Below are 24,212 nucleotides of genomic sequence, written 5' to 3'. Positions count from 1 at the left end.
AAACTAAAGTACTTCACTTTACATTACTTGACCTTTGGGAAGTTAAGATACTATGACACCTCGCAACCAAAGACAAATTTTCTCATGTTACTCCTCACAATGTGAAATGTACAATCCAGTTGTGCATTAAATAGAAGAATATCCATATTTTGTTCTGTTTTAAAAATGTGCCTTAGTGACTGAACATGTCTTGACTAACAGACAGGAAACTCAATGATAATATCTCCTTTCCTTTTTAACAGAACAACCCAGTCATCAAGGCAGTAACCCGACCACGCTGGTTTGTGCTCAGTTTCATGCACTCCATTTTCTTTAAAGATAGCAATCTAGGCAGGAGCACTTACTGTAGGTGCACAGTAAGAATTTCTTGTACATAGTTCATCAAGATAATTAGCTCATTAGCTTATAATTAGCACACAAGAAAGGCAGAAAATTTTGGTAATCCCTGTCATGCACTTCAAAGTTTGTACTTATCCTGTCTTGTTTGTTCTTTCAAGACGCTTACAGTATCTGAGGAAACTCCCATGTTGACTCTCAATCAGAGTCCAGCCATATCAGAACATCCAACCCACATCAACCCTCTCGTGCCAGTCAATGGCCAGTTAGGTAAGACTATCTGAGTATTTGATCTCTTGCTAACGTGCACTGCATGCAAAATGCTGGACTTCGTTAATTATGTGTTGATGATTTCTAATTAAAAAAACAAAACAAAAACACCCCCTGCAGAATTCTTGCAAAACTTTATTTTAGTCTCAAAAGTCATTTTCCTCATTCCCAATGTAAGGAGTGATTAAAATATTCCTTACTTTTAATAGGAGTTCAGTGAAGAAGGATAAAAAACCTCAAATTCAAGAACAGCCAACAATCAAACAGTCTGCATTTCTTTTTCTGTCATTCAGTATTAAGTATTCACAGACAGCCTTCTCTGTTCTTCAGCACAAGCTTCCATTGTATTGCACTTTAGGGTAAATGTAACCATTGACGGTTTAATGACATAACTGGCAACATAAAACTGAGAAATGTGACTTTATCTGCATCATTTTAGCAGGAAATAATTTCTTCTGCTACTACTTCTACTACTACGATTCCAGAAAATACTAGTTGTGTTACTAGAATCATGGGATTATCAGCTAAGAAAAACACCACGTACCAAATGAAACTCAGTGGTGTCATAGATCTTTTTACACATGAAGTGTAAAGGAAGCTTTTGCATTGTTTTCAGAGACAATATGACTCATAAAATGATAAACAGCTTTCAACATTTATTCATTTCTGTATATATTATATCCTTTAAGTAGGCAGGAAAAAATCTCTCTCTCTTTCCCTCTACACATATAGATATATATATATAGATATATATTGATGTAGATTTAGATAGATGGATAGAAAATTAGGGTCATTGCATCACGTCCTTCGGGACAAGTTCTGTACAGTACACACTATAAGGCGGAGTTATCTTTTGGTCACTTAGGAGTTTAAAACAGGCTGATCAGCACAAGCCGGGTAAAATAATGTAGTTGCTTAAGAACTTGCTTCTACACCACAGAGTGATTTTTTTTTCTGTGGTGAGCAGTAGAGCTGGTGCATGCTGCTGCACTGAATTACTTTAGAAATTTGTTTAATTTAGAGAGGACGTGAAACCTATTGTTAGTAAAGCTGTGAGAACACCTTCAACTTTCTCCCCTCATTTAAATGACTGTGGACTTCATCCGAAGTGAGACTTAGGTATTGAGTGCTGGAGGGTGTGATGGGCTTGGCTCTAAATGTTTGAGATAAGTGATGTGAAAACTGTGAGAAAAGTTGTAGAAGAGGAAGTGTTCAGCACTGAGTTTTCCAGTAAAGCTATTAGCATTTATGATCAGTGACACATGTTTTTATGACGCACCTTAATAGGTGGTAGACAGTAGGTCATAGCCAGAAAAAGTAGCATTTGGCCTGCATTTTTTTTTTCAGTTTCATTGTTCCATTATTTAACAAATGCTTTCAGCTTAAGTGTGATCCAAGCAGATTACCTTCAAAACATAATGATACTGCGATTATAATGTATGATCGATAAAACCAGGGGAAATTACTCAGTTGTTTTACACCGAATGAAAAAGCCATAAACTTTAAAAAACTAAAAATATCAGCAGCAACATTAGACGAGCAATATTTCTAAAGCTTTAAGGAGAATAGCTACCCCTTCAAACACCTGCTTGTCTGCTTGTGCTGTTAAAAGGAAGCGCTATTTTGCTACTGCTACATTGTTTAATTGAATTATATTAGTAAAATTAAAAAATGTTACTGTTGCAGTTTCTTCCATCTGATAGAAGCACAGTATACTATCTATAAGTGCTGTTGTTTTTACTTTTTCATCTCTTCTTGTTCACCATAGTGTTTATCAGAACCACATCTGTGGAGGTGGAAACTATGAAATAGAGCGTTCTTACTCTTGCACATCAGTCAGCGATGTGACATTAGGTCAAATGGCAAATCAGATAGTGAACACATGTGCCTGTTAACTGTGTCATATGGTAAACTCCTGATATTCAATTTCATGTGAGCCTTTCAAGCCTGTAGGTGTGCTTTAAATACAACTGCAGTCATTAGTGAGGTCATGTTGTTGTTGGCATTCACGGCTAAGATCAAAACCTGTTTTTAGTTTGGTGCTGTTTGAACTGTGGTGAGGATTATGCTCTGTTCTCCTCTTCATAAGCTTGAGATGGGACTTTTATTTGCGTTGTGTATTCTGTATCATTACGTCTCTTGACTGTTGTTGTCCTGTTATTACAAAGTGAGAAAACTTTTCTACTTAGCAGACCAATGCTGATATAATGTGGTCAAATTTCTCTGTATATCTTCTGAATTACTTAATTAGTAATTACTTAATTAATTAGTTTTCCAGAATATACCATAATGCTGTTCAGAGGTTGTAATGTGGTTTGTATTCTGTGGTTGAGAGGAGGCGGCAGAAACACTCAGCAGGACAGTCAAAAACTCACGACCACACTGGTGCTGGGAATTCCACAGTGGTGTCCTTTAATTAACACACTCATCACCTACCTCACAAGGCCCGGTTGAACAGCTGCTGCCTTATCATACATGAAGCACAGTGTTCCTACAACCTGTAACATTACTTTGAATTAGAAGGGTAAAGATACGAGGTCCATGTCAGTCCATGCGTCCATGCGCAAGCAAGTTTCTCCCACACTCTACAGAGAGCAGTGGCGCATCCTTGTGACATCACTAAACATTAACTTAAATTGTCTTAAAGAGACACCACACAATTGCGACTGTTACAAGGTGTGGACTGAATCATAAAAAAAAGATTTATATTAGAGTCAGTATATACAAATCACGAGTTAAAGTCTTGAGTTATCCCTCATTTCTTCATGTATTTGCTTCCAAGGAGCCAGACTTTAAACTAGTCTTGACCAGTAGTTCTCCAGGCTTTCTGAAGGTCTTTCAAAGTTCTGTCTTTGGACATTGGCTGCTTTTTCACTCATTCTCACTCTGATCATTTTCAGAGGATTTTTTTTGGTTTGTTTTTTTTGCCACTTCACACTGACCTATGACTCACTCAAGTGTAAAAAAGACACCTCACTCGAGGAATGAATCAGTGCTGTGTTAACACATTAGAGACAACATAGCAAAAAAACAATTTTTTTTATTCCAGTTGTTTTCAACGCAGCTCGACACGCTGTTATTGCAATAAAGGCACACTGGATAGAAAAACACACAGTGGAAGGCTATTGGTCATGGATCGGCTTCCCCAGAGCCTGGACATCAATTTATTGAAGCAGTGACAGAGTACGGAATGAAAAGCAGCCAAAGAAGAGCTTTAAATGTGCTTCAAGAAGCCTGGGGAGCTATTCCCAAAGATTAGTTAAAGAAAGTGCAATAAAGCATACCTAAGAGAGTTCAGGCTGTGTTAGATAACATAGGTGGTCACACAAAAGCTTGACTTTCAAGCTCATTAGAACAGATTAACTCTGTTTTGCCCTTATTTAATGCATTTCCGTGTATATTTGCACCTCTCTGCTGTTTTCTTTGCAAAATGTAAAGAGCTGATGGATGGCTCAAGACATTTGCACAGTACTGCACACTGTAACAATGCTGATCTTAAACATGACCAAAGTTTTGATCAGTGAGGCCAGTGTATGGGGAACAAACCCATATAAAGCTCTTTAATTTGAAACAAGCTTCAGACTGCTTATCACTTGATTTCACATTAGTTTCTCTAATCGTGGCAATGGATGACGTCAGTGACTCACAGATATCCTAACAGGGTGATCACAAACAGGAAGCTCTTAGAAGGAGCAAAATTGACTTATTTGAGACAGAAGGTGAACTGCTGCGCAAATGCTCTATTTCACAGAAAAACGGATTATTTTAATCTCAGACTGACGCAAAACAAGCAGCTGAGTGCCCTGTGTCCTCTGACTGTTAATTATTCTCTCCTTCCAGTTGCCAGACAACATGACCACGCAGATCGCTGGCCGGCCATCGTCCTCTACGCGATCATCAAGGAGGTGCCCTTGCATAGGTGGAAGGAGTTCTTGCGTCTGCTTAAGGTGACTGACCAGCAGATGGTGCGAGTCGAGATGGAGACTGGTTTCAGTCTCGGCTCCATGGAGAAGCAGTACCAGATGCTGAGGCTGTGGAGCCAGCACTCTTCCTCCAAACTCAGTGATATTTTCTCAGCCTTACACTACATGGAATTATCCGGCTGTGCACAGCTGCTCCAGGAAAGCCTGGAACAGCTGCAGTGGACGCCTGACCACAGACAGGCGCTCACAGCCATTTGAATGGAGCAGTGCGGGACAACTGAGGCTGTACCTGGCGGCACAAGAGTAATGCTATCTATAACACGACTGGAAACATAAATTATTCAGCCATGGACACTGGTGTGAAAGACTAGACACTCGCTGGAAAGGACATTACGATCTGTAGCCATATAGTACAACCCTAGAAACCTGGAACAATGTCGTAAATATCCCGTACTGAGTAATGCAGACGTAGATTAAAGCCAAATAAAAACATCTGATAAGCTGGCATGAAAAAAATGGACCCTTGTTTCATGTTAACACAGAAACCTAAAATGTTGAATGTAAACATATGAAATAATGGATTTGTAGCTGTGGAAAATGCAGTTTTGAACATCAGTTTCCTTCCTCAAGAGCATCGTTAGCATTTTTAGGAACCACATAACACCTCTTAACACACTCGTAATATTCTTGTAGCCTACAGTAGGTGGAGACAGTAAATAAATAAAAAAATATTAAGGGATGTCCCCTTCCCGTAACTAATGGCTGCTGCCAAAAAGTAGTTTAGAACAATCTAACCTCCAGTTTTTTGTGTGGTGCCTCTTAAATGCCAACAATGGAGGCTGCGGTTTTACAGCAGTACTGCAATGTACATGCATAACCGGGAGGTGTATGTGCTTAAAGGGTAAGCAAGGAAGTTGCACTTCCTTAGTGTAGTGTACGTGATTGTTTTACCTCCACGAGTCTGTGCTTGAGATTTCTCTTTTTTTTTTTCCTTTTGACTTGTCACAGGACAGACTTTTTCAGTTTGAATCTTTAAACTGTGCGTGTGCGTGATCACTCCGTGCACATCTGGGATGTTTGTGCAGCACAGCTGCAGACGTCTCCCTCGTTTGGTATAACAACTCAGCCACTGATTGTTATTGTGCACCCTCGCAAAGGAAGAAAACTGAAATCCCCAAAGGACGTCAGTTTTTCAGTTTCCTGCAACTAAATGGTGTCAGTGTTCAGCATGCTGGGTTTTTCCTCACCACACATATTCCATTTGAACGGATGGTTCTCACTTGTGGTGTTTGGGTATCTCACTTTGAGAGTTTTTGTGTGTGTGTGTGTGTGTGTGTGTGTGTGTGTGTGTGTGTGTGTGTGTGTATGTGTGTGTGTCATTATACTTCATTGACAGTAAAGGTCTTGGATTTTCCAGTTTAAGATGTTTATTTAAGAAAGTTTTAATGGGAATTTAGGTCACTGTCCCTGAGATATAAATATTTGTATATGTTTTACAGGTTAAAGTATTATTGTTTTTTTTATTTATGATCCATTTGTATGAATAGTTGTGTGGTGCAGAATAAACTGAAAGTGAAAATCTTTATGTTTTTCATCTCATTGTGGTCTTTAGTGGCACACTGTTATGATAACGTGCTACTGTAAAACCTCAAGTCAAAATGTCACCTGTATATGTTAATGTCATGAATAAAATGTTTGGCCACAAGGTGGGAGTATGGACTGTATGTTTGAACCGCAGCAGCCGCTCTGCATTTGTAAGCTCACACACACTCCACCTACAAAGAAAATAGGAGCACAGTACTTGAAGAGCTTTTATTCTTGAGTTGGATTACACCCATCTCATGAATTCCAAATTGGGCTAAAAGCACAAAGAACAGCTGCCTTATATTGTTCATAGTTACTGGATGGAAAAATAACAGCTCCCTTACAGGACGACATTCACTTTGTGTTTACATGCAGCACGACAGCTTCAAAATCTATAGCATTATTCTCTTGGTGCTGTCATGTATATATGCTGTCAGGCTGCACATCAGCATGTGTTTGTCATGTTTTTAACCACACCAGTGTCACCTGCCAAAAAGGGATTTCCAGTATTTCTCAATAAATAAATAAATAAACACATGAAAGATTACTAGAAATGAAACTGCTCTAAATGACTTGTTGGCCTTTACTGTCACTCATATCTCGCAAATGATATCATAACAAGCCATGCAGAGTAAGCAACACTTCTTTTACAAGGTAAAAGTTTTATACTTATTTAACCAGGTAAAAAAATTTAGTGAAGTTAAAAAAGTGTTTTTCAAATTAAACTTGGCCAAGTGGGAAGTAGAAACTGCAAGAAGTTGAACACAATCTTTCTATAAAGATATTTTAAGCGTCCAAAAAAAGGTTGGGACTGATGATAATGTTGACCACAGAGTAGGCACAATAAAGCTGTCATAAAGATCTTTGCAAAACAGGTCATTTCTTTATTTTATATATATAAAGGCTTTGTAAGTCCTCTTGACTACTGCCTTTTTATCAGTTTATATTCATCAATATAAGCACAGAAAATCACTTTTTGGCATGGGATGGCTTTTAAAATGTTTTTTTTTTTTTTTTTTTTAAATAAGAGGTTAAAGATGAAGTTAATTTCATTTTCCTTATGTCTTGACCTTTTTCTTTTCAATCATGGGTAGGTGTTATATAAGCTGTAGCTTCAACCTACTCCTTTTCGATTTGTCATATGATTTCTTCTTTTCTTTTAATCATTTCGTGTGCTATAAATGAACCGAATAAAGACAATTAACCACCGGGAGCACCAGCTACAGCACAGTTTGGAGGCTAACTAAAGACGGATTTAGCATTTTTTTTTTAATCTCTTAAAATGTCTGTAGGAAAATGAACGGCTCTTTGGAGGTATTTCCAAATGACATATTTTCCCCCTTTTCACACCGTTTTTCGTGCTTCCAGCAGCATATCTTGAACCGTTAGCGTGAAGGAGCAGATTTTTATCAACAATTTTACGCAGTGTCGCCAATAAGGAAGCTGCAGGCTTCCTACGTTTTCTGTGGTGTTCAAGTAAGCACGAGGGTTAGTGGTTTCTATTGGCAACCGGACCCGGATTCTCAAAAACAGCAGCTGGCGACGTAAACCGTCCCGTCCTGAGAAGAGACGCGACACAGCCTGGAGGAGTTTGCCGAGACAAAAAGGTTTTTGTGGTTTGTGTGTGTGTGTGTTTTTAATATATCTATATATTTTATGCTGTCTCAGTGCCACCTGTTACACACTTGAAAAAATTCCGCTGCAGCTCCTTTTGTGAGCGTTGACCCGGATAGCTATTGAATTACAAACATGGAGCACAGTTTTCTTTTGTCGGGACGTCTAATTCAAGACAATAAGTTGACGCTACCCGTGAAATAGAATTTTAAAGACATTTTCAAGTCTTGAGGGATTCAGTCTACTGTTGTTGTCAAAAAAGCCACAGTAACAGGTTAACAATGGCTCAATAAAAGCCACTGGTACAAATCCAGTTAAGTCTTAGGCAATTTTATTTTACCAGTTCCTTTTGTAATAGATAAAGTCTTTCTTCTTTTGGCAATGATAATCTTATTTTGTGTGTGTGTGTGTGTAAAATTTTACCAAACTAATATCGAGGCAGAACAGTACAAATACATAGTTATAAATAATAGAAAACACTGTGCAAAAGTTTCAAGCCACCCCTCGTGTCTTTAAATTTGGCTTCCAAGTAACAAATTTAAGCAACATACTTACCTTCATACAAGACTTTTTTTTTTCTTTTTTTTCTTTTCATTTTTAGTGTTACTGAGGAATAGTTTTCCAGGCTTTCTGAAGGCCTTCCAAGTTTTTTCTTTTTGGATGTTGGCTACTTTTTCACACCTTTTCACTCCAGTTTTTGTACCTGATAATTTTCAGAGAAATAATTTATTGTTTGTTTTGGTTATTTTGAACAACTTAACAATGCAATAAAAAGCATAAGTCTTCTAACCCAAGGGATGAACTAGTGTTGTGTCTACACATAACAGAAAAATTAGCAAAAAATTTTTTTTTTTAAATTTTATCTTTTTTACTAGCAGCCTGTCATAAAACATCATGTGTTTTTCTTCAGTTAAATATATTTAAAAATACCCAAAATAAAACAATAGTATTTTTGCACCAACAATGTGATTCTCAGAGAGCTATTAGTTGAAAACTATGTCATAAATGTTCCATACTGAGTAATCAGTGTAACTCAGTATAACAACATCTTTCCTAAAATCCTGAATAATCTGTATTTATGTGAAATATCCTGAATAAAAAACTCAGGAGTCCGGAGAGTAGTAGGAGAAAAGTGGCAGGTCTAAAAGAACTACAGCAGATGATCAGTATCTTAAGAAAGAAAAGAAATAAGAAATAGGGGGAAAATCCACCATAGACTTGTCACAGGAACTGAGAGATGGATCTGGCCTTTCAATTCATCTGATATTATTCACCAAAGCTTGATCAGAAATGGCTTTTGTATATGGGAGGCTGTCAAGGGAAACTATGAGAAAAGGCTGAGATATGGCAAAGTACACAAGAACTGGACTGAAGATCAGAAGATCAATCCAAATTTCAAATCTTTTGTAAATATGTGCAGAAGAGGTCTAGAGAGTACAACAATGAGTCTCTACAGCCATCTGTAAAGCATGATGGAGGCTCTGTCATGGTTTGGGGCTGTATTTCAAATAGTGGTGTTGGGGATCTTCTTGTCGAAATTGATGAAATTATGAACGCTATGTTGAAGAGTAAAGGTGCTTGTTTTTCCTCGTTTTTATTACTTCTTCTTCTTCTTTTACATTTCGACATGTGACAGATATATTTTATCCTCATTTCCTCCTTTAACCATTAGACTACAATGTTTTAATTGCTTTGAACAGCCATGAACAATCCATCCGTTTGAACAATCCAGTGTTCTTTCCAGCCATTTGAACAATCATGACTGCTTTGGTTCGACCTGGAGTCAATATTTCAGAGCTATGTAAGGAAGGAGACAAGTTACTTCGGAGCGGTGAGCTGGAGAGAGCCACCTCCTTGTACATGTCTGCCTTCAGGACTCACGCCACCTCTGCGGTGTCCCACATGAGAAAACTGGATAAGTCTGGTCTGGATTTGGTGATCGCTACTCTAGAGGGCTGGCTTGACAGTCATGTGAAGAATCAGCCTGCAGAGGGTCTTAATAAAGGTCTTGCTGCTGTTTTCCTCTCCACACTCAGTCCCAACAATCTGTCAGCCACCATTTACAAAATGGAGTCTCTTCTTCAGAGTGGCACGCATGCCTGTGAGGAGATTTTTGCTCGTTGCACCGCTATGCTTGAAGGGAAGCGGAACCTTCCTCCAGAGGGTTCAACTCATGTTTTGTTAGAGATAACTCGAGCCCTCGCCTGCTTGTTATCAGAATCTCACAGGTTAAAGGGACTAAAGATTTACCTCAAAGCTTACAGGAATAGCAAGTCTGAAACTGTCACACTGGTGAAGAGCAGACAAGCCGAACACCTACCCAAAATAGTGAAGGCCTTTGCAGAACAAATCATGCTCATACATCCCACTCTGGTAGTTGACAGCAAGTGGAAAGTGGAAACGAAGGACAATGACAAGCTTGAAGAAGAAACTTCTGCTACTGTTATTGAGTTTTTGCTGTCTATCTCACCTGGTAACAAAGAAGTACAGGAACTCAATGCAGCGTATTTGTTTTTGACGGGCAGGTTTATGGACAGTGCAGAGGCATACTCTTCCCTCTTGCAGCATGCTCGTGGCCAGAAAATATCAGAGAGTACTATAGAAAAATTACTCCAAGAAACTCCTGAGAGGACAGCCAGACTCTTGACAAGTCGAGCAGCTGCTTGCTTTTCAGCAGGTGGAAAGATTGCAGAGGAGTGCAAAGATTTGGGGAAAGCATTTGAGACTCACCCAGCCACTGCCCGAATTTACTTCCAAAAGCTGTTCATGGATCAGGGGACTGGGGTGGCAGCTTGCAACCATCTCCGTCAGCAGGCGGAGAGAGGCCTGTCTGATTACAGAGAGCAAGTCCTTGTCCGTGCAGATCTGCGATCTACTGAAGGAGTGGAACTTCTGGACCCTGTTATCACTCAGTTACGGACCCTGTGCCATTTAGAACCTGGTGGGGGAGACAGAGAGTTGCGGGTCCGACTGGCTGATTGTCTTCTCCTCAGAGGGGAGCACAAAGAGGCCCTCTCTATCTGCAGCCAGCTAGCCTCACAAGGTAAGCAGAGCTATCAAAACACGGTCCACGTCCTTCGTGGATATGCACGATTTCTCTCTGATGACCAGAAGGGTGCGTTAGAAGACTTTCAGGCTGTGATTGAACATAATGCCCCCCACCCATCCAGCTGTGTGCGAGCACTTTGTGGCAGGGGGCTCCTGCGAATGATGGGTGGCTTACACTACCTGACTGCGTTAGACTATGTGACAGCCAGCAGGCTGCATCCTCAGGAAACAGCATTTGCTGTGCGCTGCTTGGTGCCCTGGAACTACCGTGGGCTGCTGTTTACTGTTCTGCTGGAGCAGGGAAGATTCATGCTTGAAGGGTCTAGAGATCACAAACCCAAGTCCAGTGCTGGTGAAGACTCCCAACAGCACCAAAAGGAGGACCATATGCAGACCCTATCAAAGAGGGACAACCACAGATCAAGGTATGTTTGTTTTTGATGTGGTTTACTGAGCAATGCTTTCTCAGAGAAAATATTTTGGCATGTCACAGCAGGAAAAGTCTACTTTATTGCATGGTATGGTCTCTGTTGTGTGTTTTCTCAGTGTGATTGTTGTCCCGTTGTGTTTTTTTCTGCTTTGTACGTTAGGACTCCTGCTGGTGTCCATTCCCTTGCTCTGTTGCTGATGGAGCTCCAGCCCAGTGCCGATGGGCCTCAGATCTTGGCAGCAGATGCCTTGTACCAGCTTGGTCGGGTGGAGGAGGCTTACCGATTGCTGCTGTCCATCGGGCCCACCAATACTCGGGCACCTATCTTGGCTCGCCTTGCTTTGCTTCAGCTGCACAGAGGCTTTCTTTATGACACCAATCAGGTATATAAGTTTGGGGTACCAATTTTTCATGTTCAAATGGATTCAGGATTTTTTGTTTCCTGTTTAGGAAACCTAACTTCACAGTTGCTTATTTTGTAAAACATAGATAAATAAAACAGGAAGCTGAGTGAAAGCAGACTGTAATTCATTATTAGTAGTTTTGGGGAAACACCTTTGTTCTTTTAACTTGTTTCCTTTGAATAATTTCTGGATGCACCTTTAAAGTAATTACATTCATGATATAAGGAGCTATGAGGGCTCAAATGTGAAAAAACCTTCAGTGATCAATTCAGTTCTAAAATTTCCTGAGAAGCATCCAAATGTCTGACTTCAGTGTACGGTATCTAGTTTTGTTTTGAAAAGTGTAGTTTTGAGTTTAAAAAAATGTTAACAATGATTTTAAGCACTGAATAGTCCTGATTTATTCTTCATGGCTGTCAATTTTTCCTGTAGCTGCTGAAAAAGCTCATCTTGTGTGGCGATACCAGCTGCTTGCGCCCCCTGTTGGCAGTGGCACAACAGAAAGACAGAGCACTGCTGCAGGGACACTCCCACTCAGCTGCAAAACGCATTTTGGACCGCACAAGCGAGGAGAGCGCTGTCAGAGAGGCTGTGGCATATCTCTCCATTGCTATTATGGCCTCTGGTGAATAGAATCTGTTTGATGAGTTATTGATATTTGTTACTGATCTGTTTCTAACTGTTGATAGTATTAACATTGCTTGATGTTGCATGCAGATTCGAGTAATGATTTGTGGCATTCAGCACAAAACTCAAGCTTTTTTTAGATTTCACTTTCAAATGTCTTTCAGAACATAACACAAAGTACAGATGAGGATAGAATAATTACCCTCACTATGAAAATTTCATTTTTTAAAAGGTTTTTCCAGGTGCCGGTAAACAGAGGGACGACTTTTTGACACAGCTTTTCCAAACATCCTATTTTTATTTTGGATGATTAGATGATTTTACTTTGCACACAGAAACTAAATTATTCACAATAACTGCCAGAGTCAAATTATTAGCCTCCATGATGCTAACAGTCAGTTGTACATCCTTTTTGTGTAGTGTGTAGTTGTTTATTATAGTTTTCAACAAGTCTCAAATCAGGCCTTTTTACAAGCCAGTCAATAACATTCACTTTGGTCTCCTGGAATTAGTTCTTCACCTGGAGCCCCATATATTTTGCGTTGTTGTCATGTTAGTAGACAAAGTGACGACCCAGACCCAGTTTTGCTGCTGATTGGTTGAGGTGTTCTTTTAAAATCTTCACAAATCCAAGAGCTCTAGTTTACAGGCAGCATATTCTTTCTGCAGGGTGTCTTTAGTATACTACAGTCTTATTTGAAAGTGTCTCTTGTGCAGTGGTGGAGTTTTTCTTGCAGTCTATTCCTGTGCAGGGCTGCAGTGACTGTCTTTTTTGAGACTACATTTCCCAACTTGGCTAAGTCATTCACGAGTGTCTTTACATATCTCTCTCAGTAGTTTTCTTTCCAGAGTCGTTGAAATCGTTTGCTTCCTACCTCTACCAGGCTTGTTCTGTATTGTGTGGCTCTCTTCGAATTTCTTAATGATACTTCTCACTCCAGTCCACTCCATCTTCTGCTTTACGAGCATCAAGATTTTTTTTTTTCAAGCTAAATTGATTTTTGTATTTTTGGCATGATGGTTTCTCAAGTGACAGGTCAAAGTCTTTGTGAAGCTTTTATACTGTGTGCCATTTTTACAAGCCTTGAGTATTACAATGTTAAAGTACATTATTTCATATCAGTGGTTTGTGCTTTGAGTTTTTAAGGGTGCTAATTATATTGACTCTGGTAATTCTCGTTTTTTTTCTGAAATAATTCTATAATTGTGTGCAAAGAGAAATAATTTTAACTGAAATTTTAAATATCATTGGGAGAAATGAATGAATTGAGCACTGTGTCCTCATCTGTAGGTAGATTAGCTATGCATTATTTAACCACACATCTTTTGTGGTTAAACACAGGACCTGAACCCAGCCTATAAAGCACTTCTACTGTGTGTATTGAATGTGTATGTGTATTTGAATCTATGATTTATTTTGTACAAAGGTTGAAACTGACACTAAAATGAGATTGCACATACTATAAAAACAGTCAATTCATTGTTTTTCTCAGGTGGCGAGGCAGCTGAATCACTACTAGAAAGAGCGAGGTGCTACGCTTTGCTGGGTCAGCGAAAAACAGCCATATTTGACTTCAGTGCCATTCTGAAGGAGCATCCGAAACACGTGCATGCCCTCTGTGGAAGAGGTTTCACATATCTCATGCTGAATCAACAAAAGGTGTTTTTTTTCCTCTAGTCTTATCTATCAGTGAAACTCGATACTATTGCCCTTTTTGTTCGGGTGATTACAGCTAAGTGCTTGACTGATATGTTGCGAATATGTTGTGAAACAGCTGACGAGTAAAACAACCTGAGATTCCTTACTGTGCTTGGTATTATATTAAATCAAACTAAATTAATGTACAATTATTAAATAAAATGTTCTCCTCAGGGCTTTCCTGATAACAGGAATTTAAGCATTCGAATAATTTAAACAACAATCATAGCTGTAAAACATACAATTGTATAATGGGATGAAGCCTCACCACATATGTTTTTCTTCTTCTGGAGGACCTGAGAAACTCTCCTGGTTCACAGAAGTGGCATAAATATTTTAAAAGACATTTTCAGTATTTATTTTCAGTAACTGCAGAAAATGAACCCAGGACCTGACTAAATGTAACAGTGGTAGCTAGTTTATAGCCCTTTTGGTGTAGCCCAGAGAGCATATATTATATTGCTCTTACACCTTGCCTGCTTGATAGTAAAGTGTTAATTTATTAGTCTGTGTTTAGAGAAGTTGCTTCAATTTTATTATATTGTAATAATAAAATCATATTTGGTGAAATGCCCCACAGGGACCCTAATGTTGAATTAAGAATAAAAAATAATGGCAAGGCTTTCGAGGCTACTTTCTTTCTTTGAATCGTTAACCCTTTAACCTAATTTGAGTTTTCCTCTAAACATAAAGCGACACCTTGTGGCTTTCTGGTAAAATCTGTTTGAAAAAGTGGTGCCACAGAATTGTGATTTTTATAAATATGTCAGTGTTATGCTAACACTGATGAACATGGTCTAGAAAAATTCTGAAAAACAAAGTATGATAGTTTATTAGGATTATTATGCATGTTGTACTGCATGTTGAAATTAAGTATAACATTCAAACTCCGTTCTCCCTCTAGGAATGCACTCATGACATCCTGGCAGCACTTCAGATAAACGCTGACATAGTGACCAAAGACATTCTTTCGCTTAAGGACAGGGCACGGAAGCTGGTCTGTGATTGGCTGCATCAGTTCTGTCGTACCAATCTGTCAGATATTGTGGCCACTCATGGTGTTCCCTGCCAAGAAGAGCAGCTTAGAGAGGCTTTCATAATTGGTGGAGCTTTGATGAGGGCTGACTGTAGAAACCCCAGATGGCATCTGCTCTACGTGGACATCCTCTTGGCAAAAGGTGAGATTGTGGGGGAAATTTTCTGAGCAGGATCCTTGCTAGGATTGGAAATCATCTGCCTAGCAGCTTATGGCTTAGGCTGTGTGACGTTTCCAATTTGACAAAAAGCACCATTGCACCTGTCATCCCCTGTTTTCAGTAATCCATACTTCTGTTATGGTCCATCTGCTCCAGGTGAGGTTAAGTCAGCAGGCGCTCATCTGTGCCAGATATTTGGCCAGGAGCCAAGAGATGCAGTGGCCCAGGCTCGGGCGGGTGTGGTGGATGCCTGGCAGAAGAAGTACTGCAGCGCAGCTCGCAGGCTCAGCAAACTGGCTGAGAAGGATTCATCCTATTTTGACTTCTTGCTGGCTCTCATCCCATTTAATCAGCGAAAATGCATGGCACAGGTAAGTGTACAGGAAACCCAGATTTAGTACCAGATGAGCAGTTCTGCCAAAGTTGTTTGTTCTGGCTTTGTCAGTGTTATTTTTCATCAAAAAATGAAGTTTATGTCAGGATATTTCCATGATAATACAAAAACAATCCCCATATCATTTCTCTCTATTGAACCAATGGGTGTTATAGTTGTGTGTATATATTCTATGTATGTATTTTCATTTATGGTAAAAATACAGTACAAACCTGTGGCGGGTCCACCATCTCACAATGACTATTTTAGATGCCTAAATTAGGTGGCGAAGTCAATAATGTGTTTGAGAATAGTAAGCACCACTTACAAGAAAATCCAACAGCATTCTGAACTGACCTGATACATATCTACTCTAAACTACATGTTAACTGTACACTGGGACAGGAAGCAGCTCAGGAGGCCAACAGTGTGTCATCATGTGGCCAGTGGAAGCAGGCGCTTACCCTCCTGACTGTGGCAGTACAATCAGGCGGCAGTCAGAGAATGGAGTATCTTCACCAGCGGGCTGTGTGCCTGGCACAGCTGGGCTTACATGAGCGGGCTATATCTGATCTGGACAGAGTTATCCAGAAACACGATGGACCTGACTACAGCTGTTCAGAACACCCTCAAGTCCGGGTGGAGGATTTGTGCTTGCGAGGTCGCAGCCTGGTGCTCTGCTCCAAAGAAGGGCCAGCTCTGGAGGACTTCATCCGGGCCCTGGAGCTCGACAGAGAACGGGCCATCCAGTGTGTGGAGGCTGGGCTAGGAAGACTGCCTCTGGCTGAGTGCTTCCTGCGGGGGGCGCTGCAGCATTATGGGGAGCAACATCTCAGTAAGGCTTGGACCTTGACTGAATGTGGCCTCCTTTTGGACGGTGAGAACACAGAGCTCCGCAGACTGAGGGCAAAAGTCAAACGAGAAGTGGCCAATCCTTGCAACGTGAACTAGTGTTGACTGTGAACTGGACACAGAATCTCCAGTGGAGCTTATAAATGCAAAGAGTTACTGCAAAAGCTCCAATCAGGTCAATTCCCTACCTCAAAATTAAAAACAAAAAAAGAAAAACCTAATCCCCATCATTTTGTTATGCTCAGCTTCCCAAAATTTCATCGGACGTTTGGTGCTTCCAGAGCACACACTGCTACTGTTCATATTATTCCCTCAAAGTTCAGTTTAAACTTACAGCATTAACAGCAGTGTTTGTAGACATTCAGTGTCTTTATGATTACATCAAAGCAAAATATTTATTATAAGAGGAGTAAGTGAATTAATATCTAACACCACAAACACTTATGACATAAAACATTAGCAATGTAAATAATGTGATAATCACAAAAACCAATAATTATGCTATCATAATGTATAAACAAAATCATTCAGCGTTCAATGCTGTCACACCTAGATAAGTGATTTAAGAAAGTGCCAAGTGTGCAGGTTTTATGCTTTTCAAATGAAGGCAAATCTTTAATCATATCCATGGTGGCAAACACAATTTAGCACGCAGAAGTACATGTGACTATAAATACTGAAATTTAGTTCACACTGTTGCCATTGGAGAATAATTAAACATAATGTCAAAACAAAAGTACTGTACTTTTCACTGTGCCTCTACTCTAGGACTTTTTGCATTGTATGGTGTATATAGCATTAGATTTATGCACTGCTCATGTAGCTGAGATGAAACATTCACTGTCTGTATTATGCATACACAGTAATGTATTGTGGTTCCATATTGCCAAAGTAGGACTTCTCCCACTCACTCATGAGGTCAAAGTGCAGTGGGCGGTCACAGAAGGTGCAGGAAGCGGTCGCCGGGCCATTGAGCAGAAGACCTGCTTCCTGCCAAACATCCACCAGTTTCCCTGTGAATGATAAAAGTGTTTGTAAGAATAAACAGTTAAATGTTGATATTTATTTTCATTTAAAATGTTTAAAAGTTCTGCTTTGATTATTCTAGCACGTGCCATTTTTTAAGCTCCCCACAGAGCACGGTCATTTTGGGGAGCAGGTCAATGTCAAGAGAGCCACAATTTCTTGTGGGAAAGCATTTGCACTGGCCATTATCCCCATATTTTGCCAGATATTTACCAGAACACCTCTGACCTAATTACAGCAAGTGGTCTCACACTCACCCACAAAGTACTCCATCATTTTGGGGTTGTGATGAGGAGATGGAGCCAGTCTCAGCAGCTCCTCACCACGAGGCACTGTGGGGTAATTGATGGCCTGTACGTAGATGTTGTGCCTCTCCAAAAGGATGTCACACACCTTGGTGTTCAGCTCAGCGTTGCCCACCTGGAAAATAAATCATAAAAGATGGCACGTGTCATTTAGAAGAAGCTTTTATTCTGCACAGTTAGGTAGTGCATACATGGATGAATCATTTTACTCAGCCTGTAGAGTCTAGATTATATCTCTGGGTTAATTATGGGCTGCTTAATTGGTTAGTTCTAATCAAAATTTGAATGTGTTAAAAATAATAAAAAACTCTAAACTAATTAAATAAACTGTTGTGCAGTTGTTGAAGCCTATTATAAAATTTTAAGACTCAGTTTACTTAATTGTTTCCTTATTTGTGCAATTTAATCATGATTAAAGACTATAACTAAGTCAGTGTTACCCTCCCGACTTCATCTGATCTACGTTGTACTTTCTAGGTTTATAAAATGAATAAGTATTATAATATATATAATAAGGAAAATCAGGTTTAACTAACAAGTGATACTGAAATAACGGTGGCTGTAATCCAGTGTCCATTTAGCAGTGCTAAATCTTTTTACCCGAATGGGGATGATGTGGCTGGGGCAGTTGACCACGGGTAGGCCTTTATCCATGAGCAGCTGCCTCATGTGTTTGACATTCCTCTGGTGGGCTCTGCGGAGCGCCTGCCCCTCTTTACTCTTCAAGACCCGCACAGACTCCAGCGCTCCAGCCAGGACCATCGGGGGAAGGGCCGTTGTGAAGATGAAACCGGCTGCGTAGGAGCGCACTGTGTCCACCAGGGCAGCGCTGCTGGCGATGTAGCCTCCCACACAGCCAAAGGCTTTACCTGAAATAGTAACAAATGACAGATTCTATGTAAAGTGGTGGGGAGAGCATTTATTAAGTGTAAATAAATGTGACATACTTTTTTTTTTTGCATTGCTATTTTGTATAACTTTATTATTTCTACATAAATACATTTCACAGGTGTAAATTTTACTACAGGGATTTTAATAAATAATATTTTTATTTAAAAAGTTATTTACATTTTTATTTTAAAAATATGATTATTGTTACATCAATAAATATATAAACATAAACATTTAAAAAAGCAGAATACAGAAAAAATTTACACAAAATTTATTAAGTCTGAATCAAGTGAATTTGAATATTTCTAAAACACCAGCTAAAACACTCCCATATCAATTCGTATCAATTTCTTAATTAAGTTTCATCATTATTTTTTTTATTTACCGTCATGTGAACTGTTGTAACCAGACTTTGTAAAAGTCTGATGTTGTAATCCGGGATTAGTTCACAAGGATTTCCACCAAAAACCTTACATCACCATTAAGTTTCACACCACGCAGCCTGCCTGTGGACAGTTTTATCAGAACAGCCAGAGAGGGAGTAGAACTGACGCTCAGCTGATAAAACCTCTGCTTCCTGTGATGAGAGCTCACTTCTCTCCTGACCTTATTTAACCAACAGGGGAGCAGTATCATGCCTGTTAAAAGTTATTGCTCCTTTGTTGGCAATACGACAGTGACAGTTACTGCAGCAGAGGCTGTAAATGGGAGTTGGGCCGGTAGCAGAGCCTGTGACAGTTTGAAGCTGTTTACCTTGTCCCGCTTACGCTCAACATGAAAGGACAAAACCGTTGGTGTGGGAGAAGTGGATAACTCACCTAAGGTCCCAGAAACAATGTCAATCTTGTGCATAATGTTGTCTCTCTCGCCCACTCCAGCTCCGTGGGCTCCGTACAGGCCCACGGCATGAACCTCATCAACAAATGTCAGCGCTCCGTAACGATGGGCTACATCGCACAGCTCTTCCAGAGGACATATGGCACCTGAAAAATTAGAACAGTGTTCAGGTACAACAACAGGGTATAAAAGTAGCAAGTATTTAAGATCTAAAAAAGGTGACATACTAAAGGAAAAAACACAACTTTTCCAAAAGCTAATCCTTGATCTGGTGTTTTCTTGATGGAGGCGGAGAACATGTCAGCCCAAAATTTCCCAAAGATGCTGAATTTGGTTGAAAACTGGTGAATCTCAAGGCTGTGGTTTATGATTTATATAATCTTTGGAGTCATAAAACCAGTCAGTGACTAGTGCACTACAGACGGGGGAGTTTTCATTGAGAAAGAGATCACTCCCTTTTGGAGAAAAATGTTTAAGCAAAGAATAATTAATCACTCACAGCAACTTTACGAAAAAGAGCCACCAGATCCCTCAACTGTAGAGGGTCAAAGGATAGGCGTTTTTCCTTTTATTTGTCAACCACCGCATCCAGAATGTGTGGTTGAGAAGTATCTGGTGAGTTATTCTCACAGATTTTGGAAACGAAATTTGTCATACATACTGTATATATAAAACATAAAAGAACACATAAAACAATTAAAAAAACATGATTAATATCAGTTTTTGCTTTTAAAAGTATGATCAGCTCGTGCTTTATGGAGCTGTCACTGGTGTAATATGCTGAAAAAACTGAGTTGAGAACAATACAATACTTCTCCTCTGATTTACTCTTTATCAAATATAATTTCTAAACTTATACTGGTGATAACTGTTGAACTTTTTTGAAGGAGGCGCACCCAACATCTGCTTAGCATATGTGGGAACTCCTTCAGGTACCCCCTGAAGCAGCTTGAGAGAAAGAGATAATGGAAAAATAAGAGTCTCGTATCCAAAAGTGCTTTTTTAAACTTTTGACTTCGTGGTTCTCACCGTCCATTGAGTGCACAGTCTCAAACGCCACTATTTTTGGTGTTGTGGGGTCTGAGCGTTGGAGCAGTTCCTCCAGGTGTCGACTGTCATTGTGGCGGAAGATGAAACGCTTGGCTCCGCTGTTCCTGATGCCCTGAATCATGGATGCGTGGTTCCCAGCGTCAGAGTAGATCTCGCACCCTGAATAGATCATGAAACAAATAAAAAAAAACAACTGCTAACTGCTAAATAACTAATAACTGGTTGACAGTGATTTTAATGTTCAGGTAATTATTTACCTGGCAGCATCTTAGCCAGAGTGAAGAGGGTGGAGTCATTTGCCACAAAGCAGGAGGAGAAGACCAACGCTGCATCTTTCTGGTGTAGCTCGGCAAGCTCCTTCTCCAGAGACACATGGAAGTTGCTGGTGCCTGAAATGTTTCTCGTCCCACCAGCTCCTGCACCATGCTTGTCCAGAGCGTCTCTGTGGACATCCACAACAAAAAGGTGCAACATCAAGCCCAGATACAAAACATGAAACCAGCTCCCTGTTTGAATTTGCGAGACAGAAGCACTCGCTGTTTTTAAGATTAGCGTTGAAATGTTCCTTTTTGATAAAGCTTATAGTCCGGGGTGGATCAGGTGACCCTGAGTGTGTCTTCTTCACTCACCTCTTTTCACTCTCTGTGTATTTTTACATGACTTTGTATTCAATCATTAGTAATTATTAATCTCTGTCTCTATTTTACAGCCTGTCTTCCGCCCCTCTCCATTAAGTCATTGCAAATGGAAATCTCGGAGTCTGATTCTGCTGGCAGTTTCTTCCTGTTAAAAGGGAGTTTTTCTTTCCCACTGTTGCCAAATGCTTGCTTCAAGGGAGCCTTCTGATTGTTGGGGTTTTCTCGCTATAACGGTACCTTACAATAGATAATTAAAACTACATTAAACTGAACTGAATCACATATCTTCTCCACTATGCCCACTATGCTTATGTTTTTCTGTCAAATTCACGAGTCCTTTCAGTTTATTTGGTTTCACTTCTTGCAAGAATGATGCAATTTAAATATAAGATTACCCAAGCCAGTCTGCTGCTTTGTATCGGCATAAAAGGATATTTCATTACTCAAATCCAAACAGTATCTGCAGATATGTGGTCCAAAACCAAGCAGTGCATATATTTAAATTTTGAGCCGGTGAAAAGTCTTTCATATTTGTCCAAAATTTCAAACCTGTCAGCAAATTTTGCTCAGAGCCATGACTTGACTACCAAATACAGGCCCGACTGCTTTGAGTACAACATTCACATTTTGACTTCCTCATTGCACCTTTAGCATTTATTATTAGTATCATATATTTTATAAACACAGTGTCTACATGATTTGTCATTTTCATATCATGAAAACACCAAAAATAATTAGACATGCCTTTGCAAGCTTACAAAGACGTGAAATTTGCTGTGTCCTGTTACCTGATGGCGCCGAGGACCCGTGGGTGCCGACTCATTCCTAGATAGTCGTTGCTGCACCAGACGGACACCTGGGAGCCTTCCCGTCCAGAAATGGAGTAATCCTCAGCAAACGGGAAGACCTCAGCACTCCTGTTCACTGTCTTGAAGACTCTGTATGTGTGGTCCTTCTTTTTCACAGCAATCTTCTCCACGAAGAACTGATCATAGTCATAGCTGGGGCCAGCTGTGGGAAGAATAGTTTTGACTGGGCTTCAGTTACTCTACAGCATTCAACAGACAGCTTTTTATTGGTGAATATTTACCACAGAATATCACAATGAAATGACCGGAGGGGTACAGCCCTTTTATTTGTGTAACATACCCATGTTGTCTTTGAGGAGGTGGGTAACAGTGTTGGGTTGAGCAGATGTTGGGCACGCAGAATCCTTTACACCTTTCAGAGAAGCCATCAAACCTGTCAGAGAGGAGTGTGATTGTGTCAAATTTATAAATATTTTGTCCACTATTTTTGTAATTCGTCAGATTTTCTTCTATTAAAGCTCAAATTCTGCTATTCTGATGGCAGCATCACCGCAGGTACTTAATTCCTACCACTTTCTTGGACATCCTCCTGTACTTCAGGGCTGGCTCGGACCATCCCAATCTGGGAGCTGACAAAAGGGCAGCCCTTTGATACGGACACAGCCACCTGAGTAGCAGTTTGGGCAAAGAGCCTCCTTTGTTCAGCTGTGGGAAGCTGTTGATCCTGGGGTGTGGGGGCCGAGACGTTCAGCTTGGCTTCCAGAGAGCCCGGGCCGCTCACGGTGATCTGACGAGCGATGAGGGGGCAGTGATTCGCAAGAGACAGCAAGGCGGCTCCGGTTCTCCTTAAAGCCGGCTTTGGAGCCGACTTGAGGAAGGGGCAGTGATGGAGGAAGGCAGCCATGATACTGAAGCTGTTCTTACTCTGGGTTAAGACAGAAGATGGGACAAAAGATTTTGCCTTACGTGGGTGAAGATTATAAATTACATAGCATAGAGTCTCTGTAATACAACCCAGATTTATTTATTTAATTACTTCAGGTAAAAATAGCCTGTTTTAGTCAAATACACTATATGGTAATTCCCTGACTCCCTTCACAAAGGATCTAAAGCCTTAGCTTAACATGCAAAAATGCAAAATGATGATAACAGGGGTATGACTCAACTTGACTGGTAATGGCTCAGCTTAGAAAGCAGTAGGTGCCTCCTACTGGGTGCGGCATGGAGCATCCACTTATCTTAACTCTGCAGGCACGTAAGAGCTACCCTTACTTGCATCATCAGCTGAGTCTGATTACCATGGAAGCGTTCAAATAATCCTCGATAAAACAGACGTTTCTTTTTGGTTAATGGCCATTATTTCCTGAGTCCGAAAAGTTTTTCAGACTCAGGAAAAATACTCGGTAAAGCACACTCTACCACACAAATATACTGATGTATATTGTAATTTGCTGATGAGCACCTGTATGTGTAGTTTAGTTAGCTACCGGAACAGGTTCTATGATTTCCCACATTATTTTTGTAGTCTGCAGAAATAGCGTGGGAAGCAGTTGTTGTGAAGTCTGGGTTTTCTCTTGAATTCTGATGTTATCTTTAACTGCTATTTCCATTTAAACCATAAAAGTAGGTCAAATTATCTTTTCACCTTATGATTGTTTGGTTAATTACTTTAAATACATTTAAATATTGACACACAAAGCAACAAGAAGAAGAAGGCAGCTAACCAACAAAAAATGCATGCATCCTCATTTATTTATTAATGATGGAGTATCCACACCCGATGTTTTCATCTCACTTAAGAATATTTGAATCAAACATCTACAATTACAACAAAAATCAAATAAAAACAACGGCTATAATTTTAGAAATGATTAGAGCAGGGTTAATAATGAAGAAAGCTCACCTGTTGACCTGCACTGAGGACGAACTTCCAAACAGCAAATAGGCAGAGGGTCAGTAAGTGTCAACAGTTATTGGTCAGATGTTGAGGAGCATTATGCAATCAGCTCAGTTCCCACCCATCAGAGGTTTCGTGCGGATCTCAGCTTTGGGGGGCCACAGAAGGGTGTTGTTTGTGTTTGTGGGAGGTGCAAAGACGCTGATAGGGTTCCTATCGGCACACGCTGTGTTGTGGCACGCGCTGCAACTTAAAATAATGGTGAGAACAAGTTTGTGGTAACAATTGCAATATCTTCATGTTCCACAGCTTATGAATATGAGATCTATTACACCACAACAAAGAGTCCATGATGATACCGCAGATGATGAGCCTAAATTATCAGAAGACATGACATCATGTT

At 40.0% G+C, this 24,212-nt stretch overlaps 3 protein-coding genes across 6 annotated transcripts in view; 2 read left to right on the top strand and 1 right to left on the bottom strand.

Annotated features, from left to right (window-relative positions):
* The window catches only part of si:ch211-112c15.8 (tumor necrosis factor receptor superfamily member 8), a 28,304-nt gene extending 22,192 nt beyond the window's left edge, over positions 1-6,112 (top strand). For both annotated transcript variants that reach the window (XM_005478264.4, XM_013271121.3), the window contains 3 exons: positions 243-280; positions 498-606; positions 4,447-6,112. In XM_005478264.4, the coding sequence (XP_005478321.3) occupies positions 243-280; positions 498-606; positions 4,447-4,787 (488 nt within the window). In that variant the 3' untranslated portion in view covers positions 4,788-6,112. The remainder of the gene's footprint in view (positions 1-242; positions 281-497; positions 607-4,446) is intronic.
* A 135-nt stretch (positions 6,113-6,247) lies between these two features.
* ttc34 (tetratricopeptide repeat domain 34) lies at positions 6,248-17,205 on the top strand. Of its 3 annotated transcripts, none has more exons than XM_025901974.1 (8): positions 6,248-7,720; positions 10,253-11,200; positions 11,366-11,588; positions 12,042-12,234; positions 13,730-13,896; positions 14,840-15,113; positions 15,288-15,502; positions 15,910-17,205. In XM_025901974.1, the coding sequence occupies exons 2-8, from the start codon at positions 10,257-10,259 to the stop codon at positions 16,453-16,455; spliced, it is 2,562 nt and encodes an 853-aa protein (XP_025757759.1). In that variant the 5' UTR covers positions 6,248-7,720; positions 10,253-10,256; the 3' UTR covers positions 16,456-17,205. The 3 variants fall into 3 exon arrangements, with proteins under 3 accessions (XP_025757759.1, XP_025757758.1, XP_013126574.1); XM_025901973.1 differs by having other exon boundaries at positions 9,472-11,200; XM_013271120.3 differs by having other exon boundaries at positions 9,428-11,200.
* Positions 16,937-23,974, bottom strand: alas2 (aminolevulinate, delta-, synthase 2). Its single transcript, XM_003444795.5, has 10 exons — positions 23,816-23,974; positions 22,483-22,837; positions 22,253-22,345; positions 21,892-22,114; positions 20,723-20,907; positions 20,445-20,624; positions 19,397-19,561; positions 18,288-18,556; positions 17,640-17,802; positions 16,937-17,369 (listed from the first exon to the last, which is right to left on the bottom strand). Exons 2-10 carry the CDS (start codon positions 22,814-22,816, stop codon positions 17,206-17,208), a joined length of 1,776 nt encoding a protein of 591 aa, XP_003444843.1. The 5' UTR covers positions 22,817-22,837; positions 23,816-23,974; the 3' UTR covers positions 16,937-17,205.
* Between the last annotated feature and the right edge of the window lie 238 nt (positions 23,975-24,212).

Source organism: Oreochromis niloticus, linkage group LG20, assembly GCF_001858045.2.
Source record: "Oreochromis niloticus isolate F11D_XX linkage group LG20, O_niloticus_UMD_NMBU, whole genome shotgun sequence".
NCBI classification, from domain to species: domain Eukaryota; kingdom Metazoa; phylum Chordata; class Actinopteri; order Cichliformes; family Cichlidae; genus Oreochromis; species Oreochromis niloticus.
This window is presented reverse-complemented; position numbering and strand designations above follow the sequence as displayed.

What these genes read in the sequence shown, in the direction of transcription:
- alas2 (XM_003444795.5), bottom strand. Translation starts at nt 22,816, where the DNA reads ATGGCTGCCTTCCTCCATCACTGCCCCTTCCTCAAGTCGGCTCCAAAG. An exon ending in TCTGGCTAAGATGCTGCCAG is followed by an intron (nt 20,625 to 20,722) that starts GTAAATAATTAC and finishes TGATCTATTCAG; the next exon opens with GGTGCGAGATCTACTCTGAC. An exon ending in AATGATGGAGTACTTTGTGG is followed by an intron (nt 17,370 to 17,639) that starts GTGAGTGTGAGA and finishes TATCATTCACAG; the next exon opens with GGAAACTGGTGGATGTTTGG.
- ttc34 (XM_025901973.1), top strand. Translation starts at nt 9,486, where the DNA reads ATGACTGCTTTGGTTCGACCTGGAGTCAATATTTCAGAGCTATGTAAG. An exon ending in TTCTTTATGACACCAATCAG is followed by an intron (nt 11,589 to 12,041) that starts GTATATAAGTTT and finishes TTTTTCCTGTAG; the next exon opens with CTGCTGAAAAAGCTCATCTT. An exon ending in TCATGCTGAATCAACAAAAG is followed by an intron (nt 13,897 to 14,839) that starts GTGTTTTTTTTC and finishes TTCTCCCTCTAG; the next exon opens with GAATGCACTCATGACATCCT.